This window comes from Fomitopsis serialis (genome assembly GCF_022376445.1).
Source record: "Fomitopsis serialis strain Sig1Antser10 chromosome Unknown B0H18scaffold_39, whole genome shotgun sequence".
Classification (NCBI taxonomy): Eukaryota; Fungi; Basidiomycota; class Agaricomycetes; order Polyporales; family Fomitopsidaceae; genus Fomitopsis; species Fomitopsis serialis.
In genome coordinates, this window is record NW_025954999.1 from 1 (window position 1) to 13,330 (window position 13,330).

Below are 13,330 nucleotides of genomic sequence, written 5' to 3' on the forward strand. Positions count from 1 at the left end.
CCTCGGCATCAGCGCCGTGGTTCTTCAAACTGGGCGTAAGTAGGTCAGAGTCTGTCCATAGGAAGCGATAGTGAGTCCTGACTTACTACCAGAAACCGAGCTGCGTTGCTGCCTTCCATAGTTTCTCGACCTCGTCGTGGTCTTCGGCCTTGACCAGTTGATAGTCGACTACGAGGAGAGGATGTGTAGACACGTCCTCAGGGAATGGAGGTGCAGTGATGCCCGGCATTGGTCAAAGATGTCTGTGGGCAAAAGCGGGAAGAGGCTACAAGTAAGCTGCAAGTCGAGTTTGTGTATCTCGCATGGGTGACCACGACGGGGAGCCGCTGTCGAATTAACGTCATGAGAAATCTGAGTTTACTGTCGGGTGATTAGTGGGGCGACGGTACCGGTGTCTGATAGTGCACTACAGAAGAGGATTCGATGGGAATATCGGGCAGACGGTTGGCCGCTGGTATGAATGCCGACGCGGCAGCTGGGGCGATACGGACGAGAAGTATCCACTGGGGGATATGGCAGGACCATTGCTTGTCACGCACTGCTAATAGGTCAATGTTTGCCAAACACTGCTGCGAACACGCACATAGCATGATTGTGCATACGATGAGCCCAGACATCGGTTCCAGGTAGATAGATCTTCCCGTTGAAGGCAGAGATAAGGCGTCGGACTCGGAGGTTGGAGTCTCAGAATGAATACTTGCGACCATTGGCATCCTGCAGAAATGCTCGTGGCTGAACTTGGTAGATCGCAATCACCGCAGCGTTGAGTGTAAGGGTTGAGACGAGGCGTTGGATCCGGAATGCGAGAATCTTTGCATTATTTAATATGATATTCAGACGCAGAGTCGGAATGCCAACACATAGGTCGAGCATAGGTAGCTGAAACGTGAGCATGCAGGAGTAGCAGCCGGAATCCACCCTCTTCGCTCACTGCTCTAGTCCTCCCGTCGTTCACGTAGCACCCCGAGGCAACTGCGGCCTCGCCTTCGTGATCCCTGATAACATGGGTTTTTAAATCCGAAGCGTCCAGAGTTGCAGCCCACAAGACAGATGTTGTGCCATCTCTGCGAGTATCAAAGACCTTCCATGTCAAAACCACAGATATATCCAGGACGGAAAGATAATATATTCCGCGAGCGTACCACTGTTGCGCCATCATGCATTCCCAATGAGGCCCTGAGACTTTGTGCATAGGTATCGAGCTGATGCAAGTATATGCTCGAGAGTCCACGCTTCGATCGAAAAATTAGGCGCATTGTGTCCTCCTCCTGTCAGTCCTTGCCCATAATACGCTCGCGTCACAAGGACGCAAATGCGCATCGCGCATGGACTCGTCGAATTGGCTGCCACATCTGCAATAACCCTGCTCGCCGTTAGAGCTTCGATCCGTGCCTTATAAGTATGTCGTATTGTCAGAAAACCAACAAACTGACATTGTGTACTTACCTTGCGAGCGAAGGACAGCCCAAGGGCCCACGCCACGGTCGGCCGCTAACGCAGGACAACCTCTCCCATGGTAGCAGTCCCGCGCACTACCGACAGCCGTCGATCAAGAGAGCGAGGTCGAGCGTGGTATATCTCCACATACAGTTGGTAGGAGGGTCGGTTGGTGGCGCATGCGGGCTGCTGCGTCGAGCCAGAAACTGTGCACGCTAGCACTGTCGAGTGTATCGCCTTCACCGTTGACGACGAGGAAAGCCGACGCAGCGCAGTAAGTCTGCCAGGGTTGCACGAAGAAAACGCACACAGCGTCCGTACAGCGTTGCAGGAGAGGATGCGGGCGCTTACTGTGGGCGCTCGAGGCGCCTTCAAGTTCCGGCATGACCCGGACCGACGATCCGACGGTCCTCCTCAAGTCCTCCTCCTCAAGTCCCGCAGCTGTACATCAAGTCCTTCGCATTGTCTTCGCACTTAAGTCACCAAGGTCGCAATTCGGTTTGGTCTACGGGAGACTACGTACCTTTGGACCAGCGAGTTGAAACCAAGCCAAGCCTCTGCACGGACCTCCAAGCAAGATTGACCAAGTGGTATACCAAGTTCAACTTGTTGGTCACTGTCAGTACTTGGTACTACTGTCACCTCTCATATTCGTCGGCCGCATCTAATGAAATTATACAGCTCAACTGCTCGCCTGGTGCCCAGCTTCAGTGACAGCAGCATGTCAACTGAACGCGTAGTACGCGCCCGGGTTCCCTCCGAGATCTGCGACATGATTATCGACTACCTCCACGGCTCCACGGAAACCCTGTCTACCTGTGCTCTCGTTTGCAAGGCATGGCTTCCCGCCGCTCGCATGCACCGCTTCGAGACGCTCCATATTCCCCGGTCTCAAAGTCGTAGGCCCGCTCTCGCACTACTGTGTGACAACACATCGAATATCCTTCCGTGCATACGCCATCTTTCCCTTGAAGATGGCTGGAAAGGTTGGAAGCGCAATGATCCATCGTGGCTCGACGATGCGCTCCCGCGGATGCGCTTGAGGGAGTTGAACAATCTCCGGAGCCTCACGATCCATAGCCTTTCTTGGCGTGCGCTTTCCACGCGGGCGAGAGGGTGCTTGCTCTCTGTTCTGCCGCGGGTGACATCCCTGTCTCTACCATTGCTTGAAGGAGATTTCTCGTTGGGTGTGTTCGAGATTCTCTGTGCCGCAACCTCACTGGAAACTCTGGCTTTACTCAGGCCGAGGATGACCGATACGATGGACCAGACGTCCTTCCTGGCTCGATTCCCAGCAGCACCCATTCTGCGCACTCTTAAGCGCATGCAGGTGGATGCATCAAGTGTCCTCTTAAACCCCATTCGCTGGGTCAACCCGGACCTACTAATGACAGACCTCGAGTTGCATGACGTTCTCGAGACATCTGCGGTAGACGCGGCCTCGTTTCTGGCCTCATGCGGGAAGGGGGTAATTCACCTTTCCCTGCGATTCAACCATCTCATGTTCTCAAGTCCGGAGGGTACGTCGCATATGCCTCCGCTTTCGGGAGCGACTCGTCGCTCACAAACCAAATCTCCATCGACTATAGGTGTGTTCATCCGTTCTGGGGGTCTATCTCGCAACCCGTCTCTCCTCACGCTGATCTCGTTGCTACACACACGTTCATCATACCCCTCCTCGACCAAGTCGCCTCTCCACGACTGCGTGCGGTCGTTCTCCATATGACGCCGCACACGCTTGTCACCCTCGGCTCTGACCTGCCAGCGGAGGCACTTGAGGCGCTCTTTACCTCCCGTTTCACTACTGCGACGCTCGAGATTGTTGGGACGCACAATGACGAGAAACGGCTCATCATATTGCGGGATGCGTTGTTCGCCCGCATGCCACGGTTGCGAAAGGAAGGGAGGATCTGTTTTAGGAGTCGCGATGGGCTTCGCATGGACCCGGACACGCCCAACGTCCGGGATACGTTGTTGGAGGGATGAGGATCGGACTCTTACGATTGAGTGTTTGAGAAGTACAAGTTGCCGGAATCAAGGGCGGAATCGAATTCACAAGGGCGAGACGTATAAAAGTAGATGTCATGGTCATCATGCGTAGACTGAACACTCGAAGACAAGACAAGTTCAGCAAACGACATGTGTGAAAAGAGCGTCGTAGTTCGGCTGCCAGTAAACCGTATGTACTTAGTATAGATAGCCGAGTCGGCTAGTCTGCAACGGAGACTACTTAGCTCGACGCTTCCGGTGTTGCCAGCAGACCTCGATCACTCATTTGTGCTCTCTCTTTGCGTATGCTAGGCCCTAGCCCTAGCGTGGGTCCGTGATCTAGTCACCGCTGCAGTACGGTTCAGCCACGACTCTCAAGGATCTCTAGGAAGACATCAGACTAGTTGGGGTCAGATTTGGATGGTGAGTCGGTGGTTCAAGGCATCAAGGACTCCAGGGTACCGTTCTGAATCATGATCTTATTGTAACCTACCAGCTGCATTCGCCCATTCTCCACCACTGAGCCGCACAGTGAGCCAAAATCATGTCGAATGAAGGCTCACCGGCCTGCCAGCGGCTTCCCCCCGAGATATGCGACATGATCATCGACCATCTCCACGATGACACAGAAACACTGTCAACCTGTGCTCTCGTCTGCAGGGCATGGCTCCCCGCCGCTCGCATGCATCGCTTCGAGCGGCTCCATCTTCCCCGGCGCACAACTCGCAGGTCTGCTCTAATGGCGGTCCTGTGTGCCAGCACGTCGACCATCCTTCCATATATATGCCACCTTTCTCTCGAAGAGAACAACTTGAAGCGAGGTCGGACGTACAGGGAATCGTCGTGGCTTGACGATGCACTGCCTCGAATGCGCCTGCAAGAGCTGACCAATCTCAAGACTCTTACAATTGGGCATCTCTCTTGGGCTGCGCTAGGACCAAGAGCGCGAGCGGCCTTATTCTCTGTGTTGCCACGGGTTAGGTGCTTGCATCTCTGCTCGTTCGAGACAGAACACGCCGGTAAAGTTTCCGAATTACTTTCATCGCTAGAAGCTCTAGCTGTCAGCACGAAGGAGTTTAGCGAGAGACCCCGAGGCGGAACTACGTCCCTCCCTCGCTTTCCAACAACATGCATTCCAAGCAATCCTACAGACCTGGTGGAAGCCCACCTATGCATTTTCTCCCCAGCCAACTTTCGTTGCATCACAACGAATCCACCCATCACACGACTCGTTGTACATAACATACGAGAATCCTCTGTCAAGGACATAGTCCCGATCCTGAGGTCATGTGGTAACGTACTGGAAGACGTTTTTTAGCTTGCTGTTCTGTCGGTGTCGGTGATTGTCCAGAAAGTGAGCACCCCTTTCACCTCACATTCTCAAGATGAAAGCGACTTACACAAGTCACAGCGTGGTTCATAGAGGCCGGGGGTCTCTCTCATAATCCCTCTTTGCACTCGCTGGAACTCATCGACTCATGCGCGCGCACCGTCTCTATCCTCGAACAAGTCACCTCCCCACGATTGCGCGCCGTGACTCTCGAAGCATCAGCAAATGCGCTTGCCACGTTGGACCTGGGCGCGCTCACGGCGCTCTTCACCTTCCGTTTCATCACAGCAAAGCTAGAAATCATCGCAGAAGACAACACCGTGAAGTTCCTGATAGCGCTGCGCGACGAGTTATTTGCGCGCATGCAGCACCTGCGAGAGGAAAAGAGGTTAGAATTCAGGAGGAGCGAGGGGCTTAGTATGGATCCCGACACACCCGACGTTTTCGACTGGAGTTGGGTTTCAGACTATGAGTGAGGGCCTACAGCGAGGACAGATGCTACAGGGTGTTGCCGATGGTGAGCTAGTCAAGCTTCGCGACGAGCTTTGTAGTGATTACAGCTGATTTACATGTCAGGCGTGATTGGTTCTCTCATGAGACCTAGGCCTGCACAATTTCGGGGGGGCGAAGGCAAACTCGGTGCCAAGCCGGGTCACAGAGGGGCTGGTCTGGCTAGAGTTGTGTGTCGCGATCTGGTTGAATTATGAAATGCGAAACAAGGTTTACACGATACACTGATCAAAGGATGACAACGTATGCAATGAATGTTTCTCCAGCTCAGAGGTCGTACGCACAGACAACCACTAAAACCACCGACTGAACAGGCTCTTGAACCCACTGCCCTTTCCGACTGTTGACAAGGGAGGGCGCACGGGAACATCATGCCCCGAGAGCATGGGCGAGCCCGCCGAGGTCTCCGACGCGGTGCCGTCAGAATCGTCCGTCGAGGCTCGCTGACCACAGGCGACGGCGGAGGCAAGGTTTCGGGAGGACCCACGGGTGCGCGCACGCAGGATGCGGGCGAGACGGTGGCGTCATTGGAGGAAGATGAGACGCTGCGGCGTCCGAACCATTTAGCCCACACGCCTGCTGAATCTGCGGCTGCTCCTTCCGAGCTGGAAGGACTGTCAACCAGAACTGTCGGGCCCGACTTAGAGGCATGAGACCGGGAAATTGAAGTTGCTGCGACGGCTTTCTGTGTACCTGGAAGCTGGCTGTTGCTTCCGCTGATGTGCCAGTATGACTGACACCGGCGTGAGCTTGGACAAGTCGACGTCAAATGCATGCGGCAAACTCACTGTCGTTGCATCTGGGAGGGACTCGGATGTGCTACGCAAGAACCGCGCGTGCAGCTTCCCGAATGAATGATGCGAACGAGATGAGGGACTGGTGTACCCCGCGGATGGCAGCACGACCAACGACCAAGTGCCGCCAAGCAGAAACTTCGGCGTCTCAGGCTGTTGGAAGTGCAACAGTGAGATAAAGATAGGAAGTCGAAAGAAGGTAGTACTAACTAGAGGAAGGTAAGACAGGAACGTCTCGCCTGAAGTGTCTTCGTCGTCGATGAAGTCCGTTGCGTCGATTTTGGAATCGCAAATGGTCTGCGTTGTCATAACAGTGCTCGATGTCTCTGGTTGATCAGTGGCGCGAGCCTTGCCCTTCTGAACGGCTGTCAGGCGCGGGCTCTCCTGCTGTTCTTCATCCACTGTCAGAATGTTTGTTTTCTCTTCTACAGTTCTGATGTCGAGAGACTTCAGCGACTGTTTCCTCCGGGAATGCAATAGTACTTACGCAGACATCAGATTGTTGCCACTAAACCCTGACTGTGCGTCGCTGCCAACGATGGTGGCACACGCCACCGTATCCCGGACATCGTTCGTTGAGACTTGAGTGAGAAGACCTTCGGCTGGAAGGCCTAGTTCCTGTTCGATCTCAGAAACCAAAGCCTGCAGCTGAACGACCGATTCCCGGAATTCCTTGGCAACCGGGATGTCCTTGTCAGTGGGGCGCCACGTAGCAACGCGGGCCGCCATCCTAGAGGCGATGGCATCGAAGTCCTCATCCGTAGCCTGCTCCTCGTCGTCATCGTCGTCGTCGTCGTCGCCGATAACTTCCGAACGCCAAAGCTGGATGCGGCTCGTGTATAGCCATCTATATATTTGGTCCTATTGATTATCGGGTAAACCTCGACGGTGAAGGACGTACCGCAGTGATTCTAGGAATGGATCATGGGCGAAATGTTCGTCAAGTGGGTCCACGGCCCTGGGTGAGCACGTAGCTGCGCTGTGGGAAGCCGTTACTCTCCTACGAAGTGTAATGGCATCAATGACTGTGAATCAGAGTATCCCAATTGAATAACATACGGTGAAATGGGTATCTTGTCATCGTCTTGAATCTCGCATAGCAGGGACGCTATGTCCAATGCAACAGGCGGAGGTGCGAAACTGAGGCTGTTCGTAAACGTCCCGTGAACGTCCCTGGACCTCGGGACCTCGCCTTGCTGGACGTCTTTCCGTGCAGTGCTCGGGCTGTTACCTGAACCAACTACCTGCAGAGACGATGCCCATCCCTTGGGAGCCTTGGTGATCGGCGGCTTCGGTGCGATGCGCAGGGGCTTCACGAGCGGGAGCTTCAGCTTGTCACGAGAAGCACTCGCGCGCCTGGACAGACGTATTTCGTAGGCCCATTCCGGGACCCGTAGGAAGTCTTCCGGGTTGTGGCTCGGTGAAGACTAGCTTGTCCGGGATCGTAGGGCTCGCTGGTGGGGATGTTGCGCATGTGTTGATGCTTTCGTCCGTGTAGGACGAACAGGGCCCATCCTCGTTGGAGTAGTTGTGCTGCCAGTACACTTGCTTAGTGGTGGGTCATTTATAAAGCTATGCGCGAATACCTGTCGTCCGTGGAGGTATCACTGTCGCTTGTAGACCCGGAGTAGGCTTCCAGGAGGGAGCCCAAAGAGGAGGAAGATGCGACTATGCCGGTGCTCCCGCTAAAGCATTGATACGTTGTGATCAGCGGTCGTTGACGGAAGCTTCCAGAAGACTCACAAAGTAGTGACCGATGGGACATTCTCTTCTGAGTCGGACGACCCGGAGTACGCGCCCACGAGGGAACCGAAGGACGTGGACTCGGAAGGACTCGTCTCGCTACGTAGCCAGCATCACCAGACGAAGCAATGTGGAATGGTGTATTGCGCACCTGTCATCACTAGTCATTGTGTCCTCGCTGCTTGACTCAGAATAGTATTGGATTACGTCCGAGAGCGATTCAGCTGCTGCGATATCACTCTTGCTCTCGCTAGGGGGTGATAGCTCTAGTTGAACATGGCGGGCAGCAACATAGTGCACTAACCTCTCCATCGAAACCATTTCATCATGTGTAATCTCCCCGTGCAACTCGCGTGCATCGATACTGTTGCTTGCTTGGTCTTCATCACCACCTTCGATCTTGTCTTCGATATGCAGTCCGTCGCTGTCCGTGCAGTCCTCGACATGCTGTTCGCATTTGATAACGTCGTTCTCCTCGCCTTGAACCTCGCAGACACCCTCAGGAACGTCCTTCTCCGATATATCTGCAGGGCTTTCGCCAGTCTGGCCGTCGACTGTCTTGAGCTCACTAGCGATGATCTCGTCACCAAGAACCTCCGCTTCAGGCACGTCTCCAATACTGTCGGTGCCAATGTGCTCGTTGTGTGTAGTTGCCGCAGCTTCCTCCAAGGTGGTGACTTGAGCGGTAGGAAGGTCAGCCTCAGCATATGTCGAACATACGGGTTCTGTCGAGGCGATGAGCTCAGGCGCATTAGCCACAGGGACATCACCAGTGGCAGGTTTGACGTCCGCCACTTGATCTCGCTGGACGTCGCTCGCGGCAGGCTCGTCAGCCTTCTTGACAGGACTGACTGACCTGGGTGACGCGGAGGTCTTCTTCGACGTCGACGCCAGAGCAGCGTTCTTGCACGCCGTAGGTCTCGGGTGCCGTTTCCGTGCCTCGAGCCGCTCATTGAGGACTTGGTGCTCGTAGAAGCCGGCTTGACGACAGAGGTAGAACGCGACTTCTTGCCAGCATCATTGCCTGTGGCGCTTGCAACCCTCGGAAGCCCGGGGCACGCTTCGGTGCAGAGCGGGAGCTAGAGTCTACGGTCTTCTGGGAAGACGACCGCGTCGGGCGAGTCAAGCGGGACATGCGGTCTTCTTTCTCTGGGCTACTAGTCGTGCTGCTCGGAGCGGCGGAACGTAGAGTGCGCGCCACAGTAGGCTACAAGGCGAGAATTGCAGCACATCCACAGTGAGTTACCTAAGCTAAAGGATAAAGCAGGGTTTCACGCACCGGAGTGGGCAGTGATTGGCTGACCGCCGATTTGACAGGAGCCGGAGAGGTCTTGCTTATGACACTGACGGCGACGGAGGATGATCGACCACGTCTTGGTACGTTGACAGGAGAAGCCTTCTTCGCAGGCACGACAGAGCTAGGTTTCTTGATCTGCGCGGGTGGACGGGTGGAGGATAGGTTGGTGGACGTCCGCTTGGTCGATGTGGTGGGCAGTGTCGACGATCTGACAGGCCTCGTGAGTTTGATGGCGGGTGCCTTGTGGGCAGACGCCACGGTGCTTCGCTGGCCTGGGCTACTCATGATGGGCGTGCTGGACGACTTGCTACGACGCGTGCGTTCGGCGGGCTAGATGGAGGTAAGGGGAAAAGAGAGGTGAGTTCAGAGCGGATATGAAGTCTACTTGGTCGGAGTCAGCCTAGAGAGGCTGACGGAGCGGGATGGGATGGCTGGCCGCATCCGACATTTTGGTCTTGACCACGGGTAGTATGACGCTCTCCGTCGATGTAAGCGATGCCAGATCGGTGGGTTTGACTAGTGGAGGGACGATGCAATACATGCTTTCGTCACGAGGGAGCAATTTCTTACCTTCATGATTATACACGGACGAGTTCAGACAAATATCTGACCTTCACGCCATTTTGTATCGAACAACCACTCACTCAACGCCTCGGTAGATGATGCGCGTTCATAGAACATTATCCGAGCGATAGGGCATAGCTCGTGAACCGCGCACCGGAAGCAACGGTTCCGCGACTCTCCTGTGAAGCTGGGCGTGTCTCGGAGGAGGGACCGGGGTAAGGCATTGCAGGCCCTTCATCTCCTGAGTATCAGTTTTCCAGGATTTTCGCGAGACGTGGTGTTGGGATGGTCGAGTCCTTTACCTGAAATTGAGCGCAGAGCAGACATTCCATTGAGACATTAACGATACACTTCTCTTGATTTCCGCCCCGTATATGGGCCTGGCGGTTACAGAAGCTGGTAACGGCATGGTACCATCACTGTGGTGAACTCTTCGGAGTTCAAGCTATTGCCAGCGTGATATTGCCCGGTTATTTGCAAACTGCATCAGCCTCAAGAAACACGGAGTCTGTGCAAAGTCGAGCCTAAAGTTGTTGAACGTTGCAAAGACGCGATTTCCAAAATCGGACCCGAGTGCCGCCGATCAACCGCCACACCACGTGCTCTGTGATTTTGGCAAGCGCCCGCCAGAGAGCGTCAGAGACTTGGTCGGGAACGACGCCGGGCGCAAGCGCAAGCTCTGCTCAGTGCTCACCCTCATCCCTCTCTGTGCCCGCCATGCTCCCCCGCCATCTCCGTGCTGCCGTCGTCACCTCCTCCGCGCCCGCACAAATACGTGCGCTGCTCTACGCGCGAAGTTCGCTGCGGCCGACCTCGCTCCGGGCGCACCGTGTCATTTCGCACCCACCGTCTGCGTCATTCCACTCGTCTTCGCGCCGGCAGGATGAGCAACCACGGTCGCCGTTCCAGACGTTTGTGGAAGTGCTGCGCGAAGAGCTGCGCAAGAATCGTGAGCTGCAGGACAATGTCAAGCAGCTGCAGGGCGACGTGGACAAGTTCCAGGACTCGGAGGCAATGCGGAAGGCAAAGGCAGCGTACGAGCGGGCACGGGTATGCCGGACAACCCATCGTTTGCATTCTAGGGTGCTAAATCCGCGCTCCGTAGCTCACCTCCAGCATTAAAGAAAATCCGCGGTTACGAGCTGCCGCAGAAGAGCTCCGTAAGACGGGTATGAAGGTCGGTGATGCCGTGTCGGAAGCACTCAAGACCATGGAGGAGAGCGAGGTCATGCGGGCGGTATGTCACACCGTACGGATGGTCAACCCTCAGCATCTTACGTGCAGCAGATATCTCGCGCGTCCGCCGCCGTGTCAAACACCATCGCATCTACCACCGAGCCAATACGGAAAACAGAGGCCTATAAGACACTTTCCGAAACGGTCATTGACGCTCTGGACGACAGTGGGAGCGCGAAACATGCAGGTTTGAGGAGAAGGAGGCACGGCGGAAGCGTCGGCAGGCACGTCTAGCCAAGGCAGGCAAGGAGAGCATCACCCGCGCCGTCAAGGCCGACCCAGAGTACGTTTCCTTCTCCTCCACTTCCCTCTCCTCACTGACTCCCTCCCCGTCTCGCAGAGCCGGCTCTGCAATGGTACTGCACAAAGACTCGCCGAAGAACGAGCGCTGGGAGCGATTGAAGGAGACGAACCCGGTTCTGCGTTCGCTCGCGTCGCTTCGTCAGGCATACGACGAGTCGGAGAACCCGTCGTGGCGGATGCGCGCGGTGACGGACACCATAGGCGGGTGGTTCGAAGAGACGGAGCAGGCGCAGGTGCACCGCCGGATGAAGCTGATGGACCCGAGCTATTCGCTGGAGAGCTTCGAGCGCGAGCTCCGGGAGTACATTATTCCAGAGGTGGTGGATGCGTATCTGACCGCGGACCAGGAGGCGCTGAAGGCGTGGTGTGGGAAGCGGTGAGTGCTTTTGAGTGAACGGGTATATCAGTGGTCTGATGAGGGTTCTGTAGACGTATAATGTGCTATGGGCGACGATGGAGCAGTTCCTGCGGCAAGGTCTCGTGAGCGACAGCAAAGTGCTGGACATTCGGCAAGTGGACGTGCGTCTCGCATCCCTACACACCCTGTCACGTTCTAACTCTACCTCTGCATTTCGTAGATATCGGGAGCGAAGATCCTCGAGAACGACATCCCCGTGTTCGTAGTGACGTTCCAGACGCAGGAGATGCTCATCTTCCGGAACGCCAAGACGAGTGAGATCATGGTCGGTGCCGAGAACAAGGTCGAGCAGTGTCACTATGCTGCCGTCGTCACACGGACAGAGGAGGAGCTCGATAACGAGCTTACAGGAGGCTGGAAGGTCGTTGAGGTACGTTCATCAATCGTGTCTTGTAGATGCATACGCATGTCTGACCAACTCGTCACAGATGGCCCGTCGATCATCGCGCGCATACCTTTGAGCCTCGCCCCCGCTCGGCCCACCCAAAATCTGACCGCCCCGTGCGCCATCTAGCTGACTCGCTGCACTTACATACATTGCTTGCATCGTCACCCCACCACTCACGAACATCCAAGTACCATAGGCACGTCATTCACGATGTAGTAGTCGTGAATAGTCCATAATCATTAGAACGCATGCGGGCAAGCTATCTCTATAACCCACCGCGCACGCCAGGTCTATAATATCGCATCACCGCCAATACTGAATCAATCGTGTATGTATTATGCATCGCGTGCGATGCCGGTGGGCTTATTCTCCTTGAACGATGCCCACGCTTCCTGTGAAGCTGCCGCTATCCGCTGCTTGACGCTGCCAACACTGTCCAGCGCGGGGCGGACGTCGAGAGAGAACACGGGCGAGCCGTCTGGCTCGGGCGGGGCAGAATAGTAGTCGATCACGTAGCGTACTTCTTTGCCAGTACCCCGTCGGCGGACAATCCAGTCATGACGGTCGAAAGGCGGCTCAGTGCTGTCAAAGTGTCAGTAAGGCGTCGTGAGATACGAGAGGTGCGAGCGTACTTGAAGCGAGCTGGGAGCAACCAGCCTGCGAGCAACCAGAAACGGGCTTTCGGCGAGAGCTCTCCGGGGCGTCCCTTGAACCGCGCCAGCTGTGGATCCTCGACTCTGGGTAATCAAGTCCGTATTAGCCACAGTAAGTACCTCGCAATGTCACGCAAGGCTCACGGGTTCTCCTTCCGCTCCCACTTCAGGATCTCCTGCCACGCCTGCTCGTTCAGGAAGTTGTGGATCTGCACCATCGTCTCGACGTGCTCCTCCGGGGTCTCCCACCCCTTCCGCACCAGCGCGTTGTAAAACTGCTGCGGGGAGGGGTACTCCCAGCGCGAGGAGGCGTCGCGCGGGATGGTCGACGTCGAGCGGTCCGTCGGGAGCGCCATGCTCTGGTGCGCTGCGGGGGCCTGCGACAGGGTGGGCATCTGGTTGAGCGGATTGAGGTGGCGGCGGTTTCGTGGCTGATGGGACATTGTGCGGTGCAGAGGATGAGGAGGCAGCGGGGAGGCGTCATGCTGGATCGGGCATTGTCCTGCTGAGGCCTTTGCTTTGAGTGCGGTGTGGTCAACAGGACATGATGCGGGCGTCGACGGAGAGGCCTGGGAGGCTGCCTGGCCCATTTTTTCGAGAGGCAGAGATGAGCTGGAGGTGGAGGAGAGAGCAGAAAGTGCGAGACGGCGTCGGGAGCAAACCCGACA

At 55.9% G+C, this 13,330-nt stretch overlaps 5 protein-coding genes across 5 annotated transcripts; 3 read left to right on the forward strand and 2 right to left on the reverse strand.

The window, feature by feature from the left end:
• The first annotated feature begins 1,896 nt into the window (after positions 1–1,896).
• B0H18DRAFT_399484 (uncharacterized protein) lies at positions 1,897–3,258 on the forward strand. The gene is made up of 3 exons (XM_048037917.1): positions 1,897–2,066; positions 2,119–2,957; positions 3,027–3,258. The coding sequence occupies exons 2-3, from the start codon at positions 2,159–2,161 to the stop codon at positions 3,161–3,163; spliced, it is 936 nt and encodes a 311-aa protein (XP_047892629.1). The 5' UTR covers positions 1,897–2,066; positions 2,119–2,158; the 3' UTR covers positions 3,164–3,258.
• Positions 3,259–3,961: 703 nt separating this feature from the next.
• B0H18DRAFT_1010815 (uncharacterized protein) lies at positions 3,962–5,534 on the forward strand. Its single transcript, XM_048028945.1, has 6 exons — positions 3,962–4,062; positions 4,087–4,402; positions 4,433–4,718; positions 4,745–4,780; positions 4,838–5,273; positions 5,333–5,534. The coding sequence occupies exons 1-5, from the start codon at positions 3,971–3,973 to the stop codon at positions 5,230–5,232; spliced, it is 1,125 nt and encodes a 374-aa protein (XP_047892630.1). The 5' UTR covers positions 3,962–3,970; the 3' UTR covers positions 5,233–5,273; positions 5,333–5,534.
• On the reverse strand, positions 5,333–6,856 carry B0H18DRAFT_399494 (uncharacterized protein). The gene is made up of 4 exons (XM_048037918.1): positions 6,548–6,856; positions 6,271–6,493; positions 6,055–6,213; positions 5,333–5,999 (listed from the first exon to the last, which is right to left on the reverse strand). The coding sequence occupies exons 1-4, from the start codon at positions 6,787–6,789 to the stop codon at positions 5,409–5,411; spliced, it is 1,215 nt and encodes a 404-aa protein (XP_047892631.1). The 5' UTR covers positions 6,790–6,856; the 3' UTR covers positions 5,333–5,408.
• Positions 6,857–10,381: 3,525 nt separating this feature from the next.
• B0H18DRAFT_1085392 (uncharacterized protein) lies at positions 10,382–12,082 on the forward strand (the record flags this gene model as incomplete). The annotated part of the gene is made up of 8 exons (XM_048031912.1): positions 10,382–10,714; positions 10,770–10,901; positions 10,952–11,044; positions 11,068–11,183; positions 11,241–11,523; positions 11,633–11,722; positions 11,782–11,991; positions 12,050–12,082. The coding sequence occupies 8 exons, from the start codon at positions 10,382–10,384 to the stop codon at positions 12,080–12,082; spliced, it is 1,290 nt and encodes a 429-aa protein (XP_047892632.1).
• A 262-nt stretch (positions 12,083–12,344) lies between these two features.
• On the reverse strand, positions 12,345–13,252 carry B0H18DRAFT_877624 (cytochrome c heme lyase; the record flags this gene model as incomplete). Its single annotated transcript, XM_048040572.1, has 3 exons — positions 12,345–12,591; positions 12,642–12,746; positions 12,807–13,252. 3 exons carry the CDS (start codon positions 13,250–13,252, stop codon positions 12,345–12,347), a joined length of 798 nt encoding a protein of 265 aa, XP_047892633.1.
• Between the last annotated feature and the right edge of the window lie 78 nt (positions 13,253–13,330).

Coding starts and splice junctions, on each gene's coding strand:
- B0H18DRAFT_399484 (XM_048037917.1), top strand. CDS start 2,159: ATGTCAACTGAACGCGTAGTACGCGCCCGGGTTCCCTCCGAGATCTGC. Junction 2,958..3,026: donor CATGTTCTCAAGTCCGGAGG/GTACGTCGCATA, acceptor CATCGACTATAG/GTGTGTTCATCCGTTCTGGG.
- B0H18DRAFT_1010815 (XM_048028945.1), top strand. CDS start 3,971: ATGTCGAATGAAGGCTCACCGGCCTGCCAGCGGCTTCCCCCCGAGATA. Junction 4,403..4,432: donor TATTCTCTGTGTTGCCACGG/GTTAGGTGCTTG, acceptor TGCTCGTTCGAG/ACAGAACACGCCGGTAAAGT. Junction 4,781..4,837: donor TGTCGGTGATTGTCCAGAAA/GTGAGCACCCCT, acceptor CACAAGTCACAG/CGTGGTTCATAGAGGCCGGG.
- B0H18DRAFT_399494 (XM_048037918.1), bottom strand. CDS start 6,789: ATGGCGGCCCGCGTTGCTACGTGGCGCCCCACTGACAAGGACATCCCG. Junction 6,494..6,547: donor GGCAACAATCTGATGTCTGC/GTAAGTACTATT, acceptor TCTCGACATCAG/AACTGTAGAAGAGAAAACAA. Junction 6,000..6,054: donor CCCTCCCAGATGCAACGACA/GTGAGTTTGCCG, acceptor CGCCGGTGTCAG/TCATACTGGCACATCAGCGG.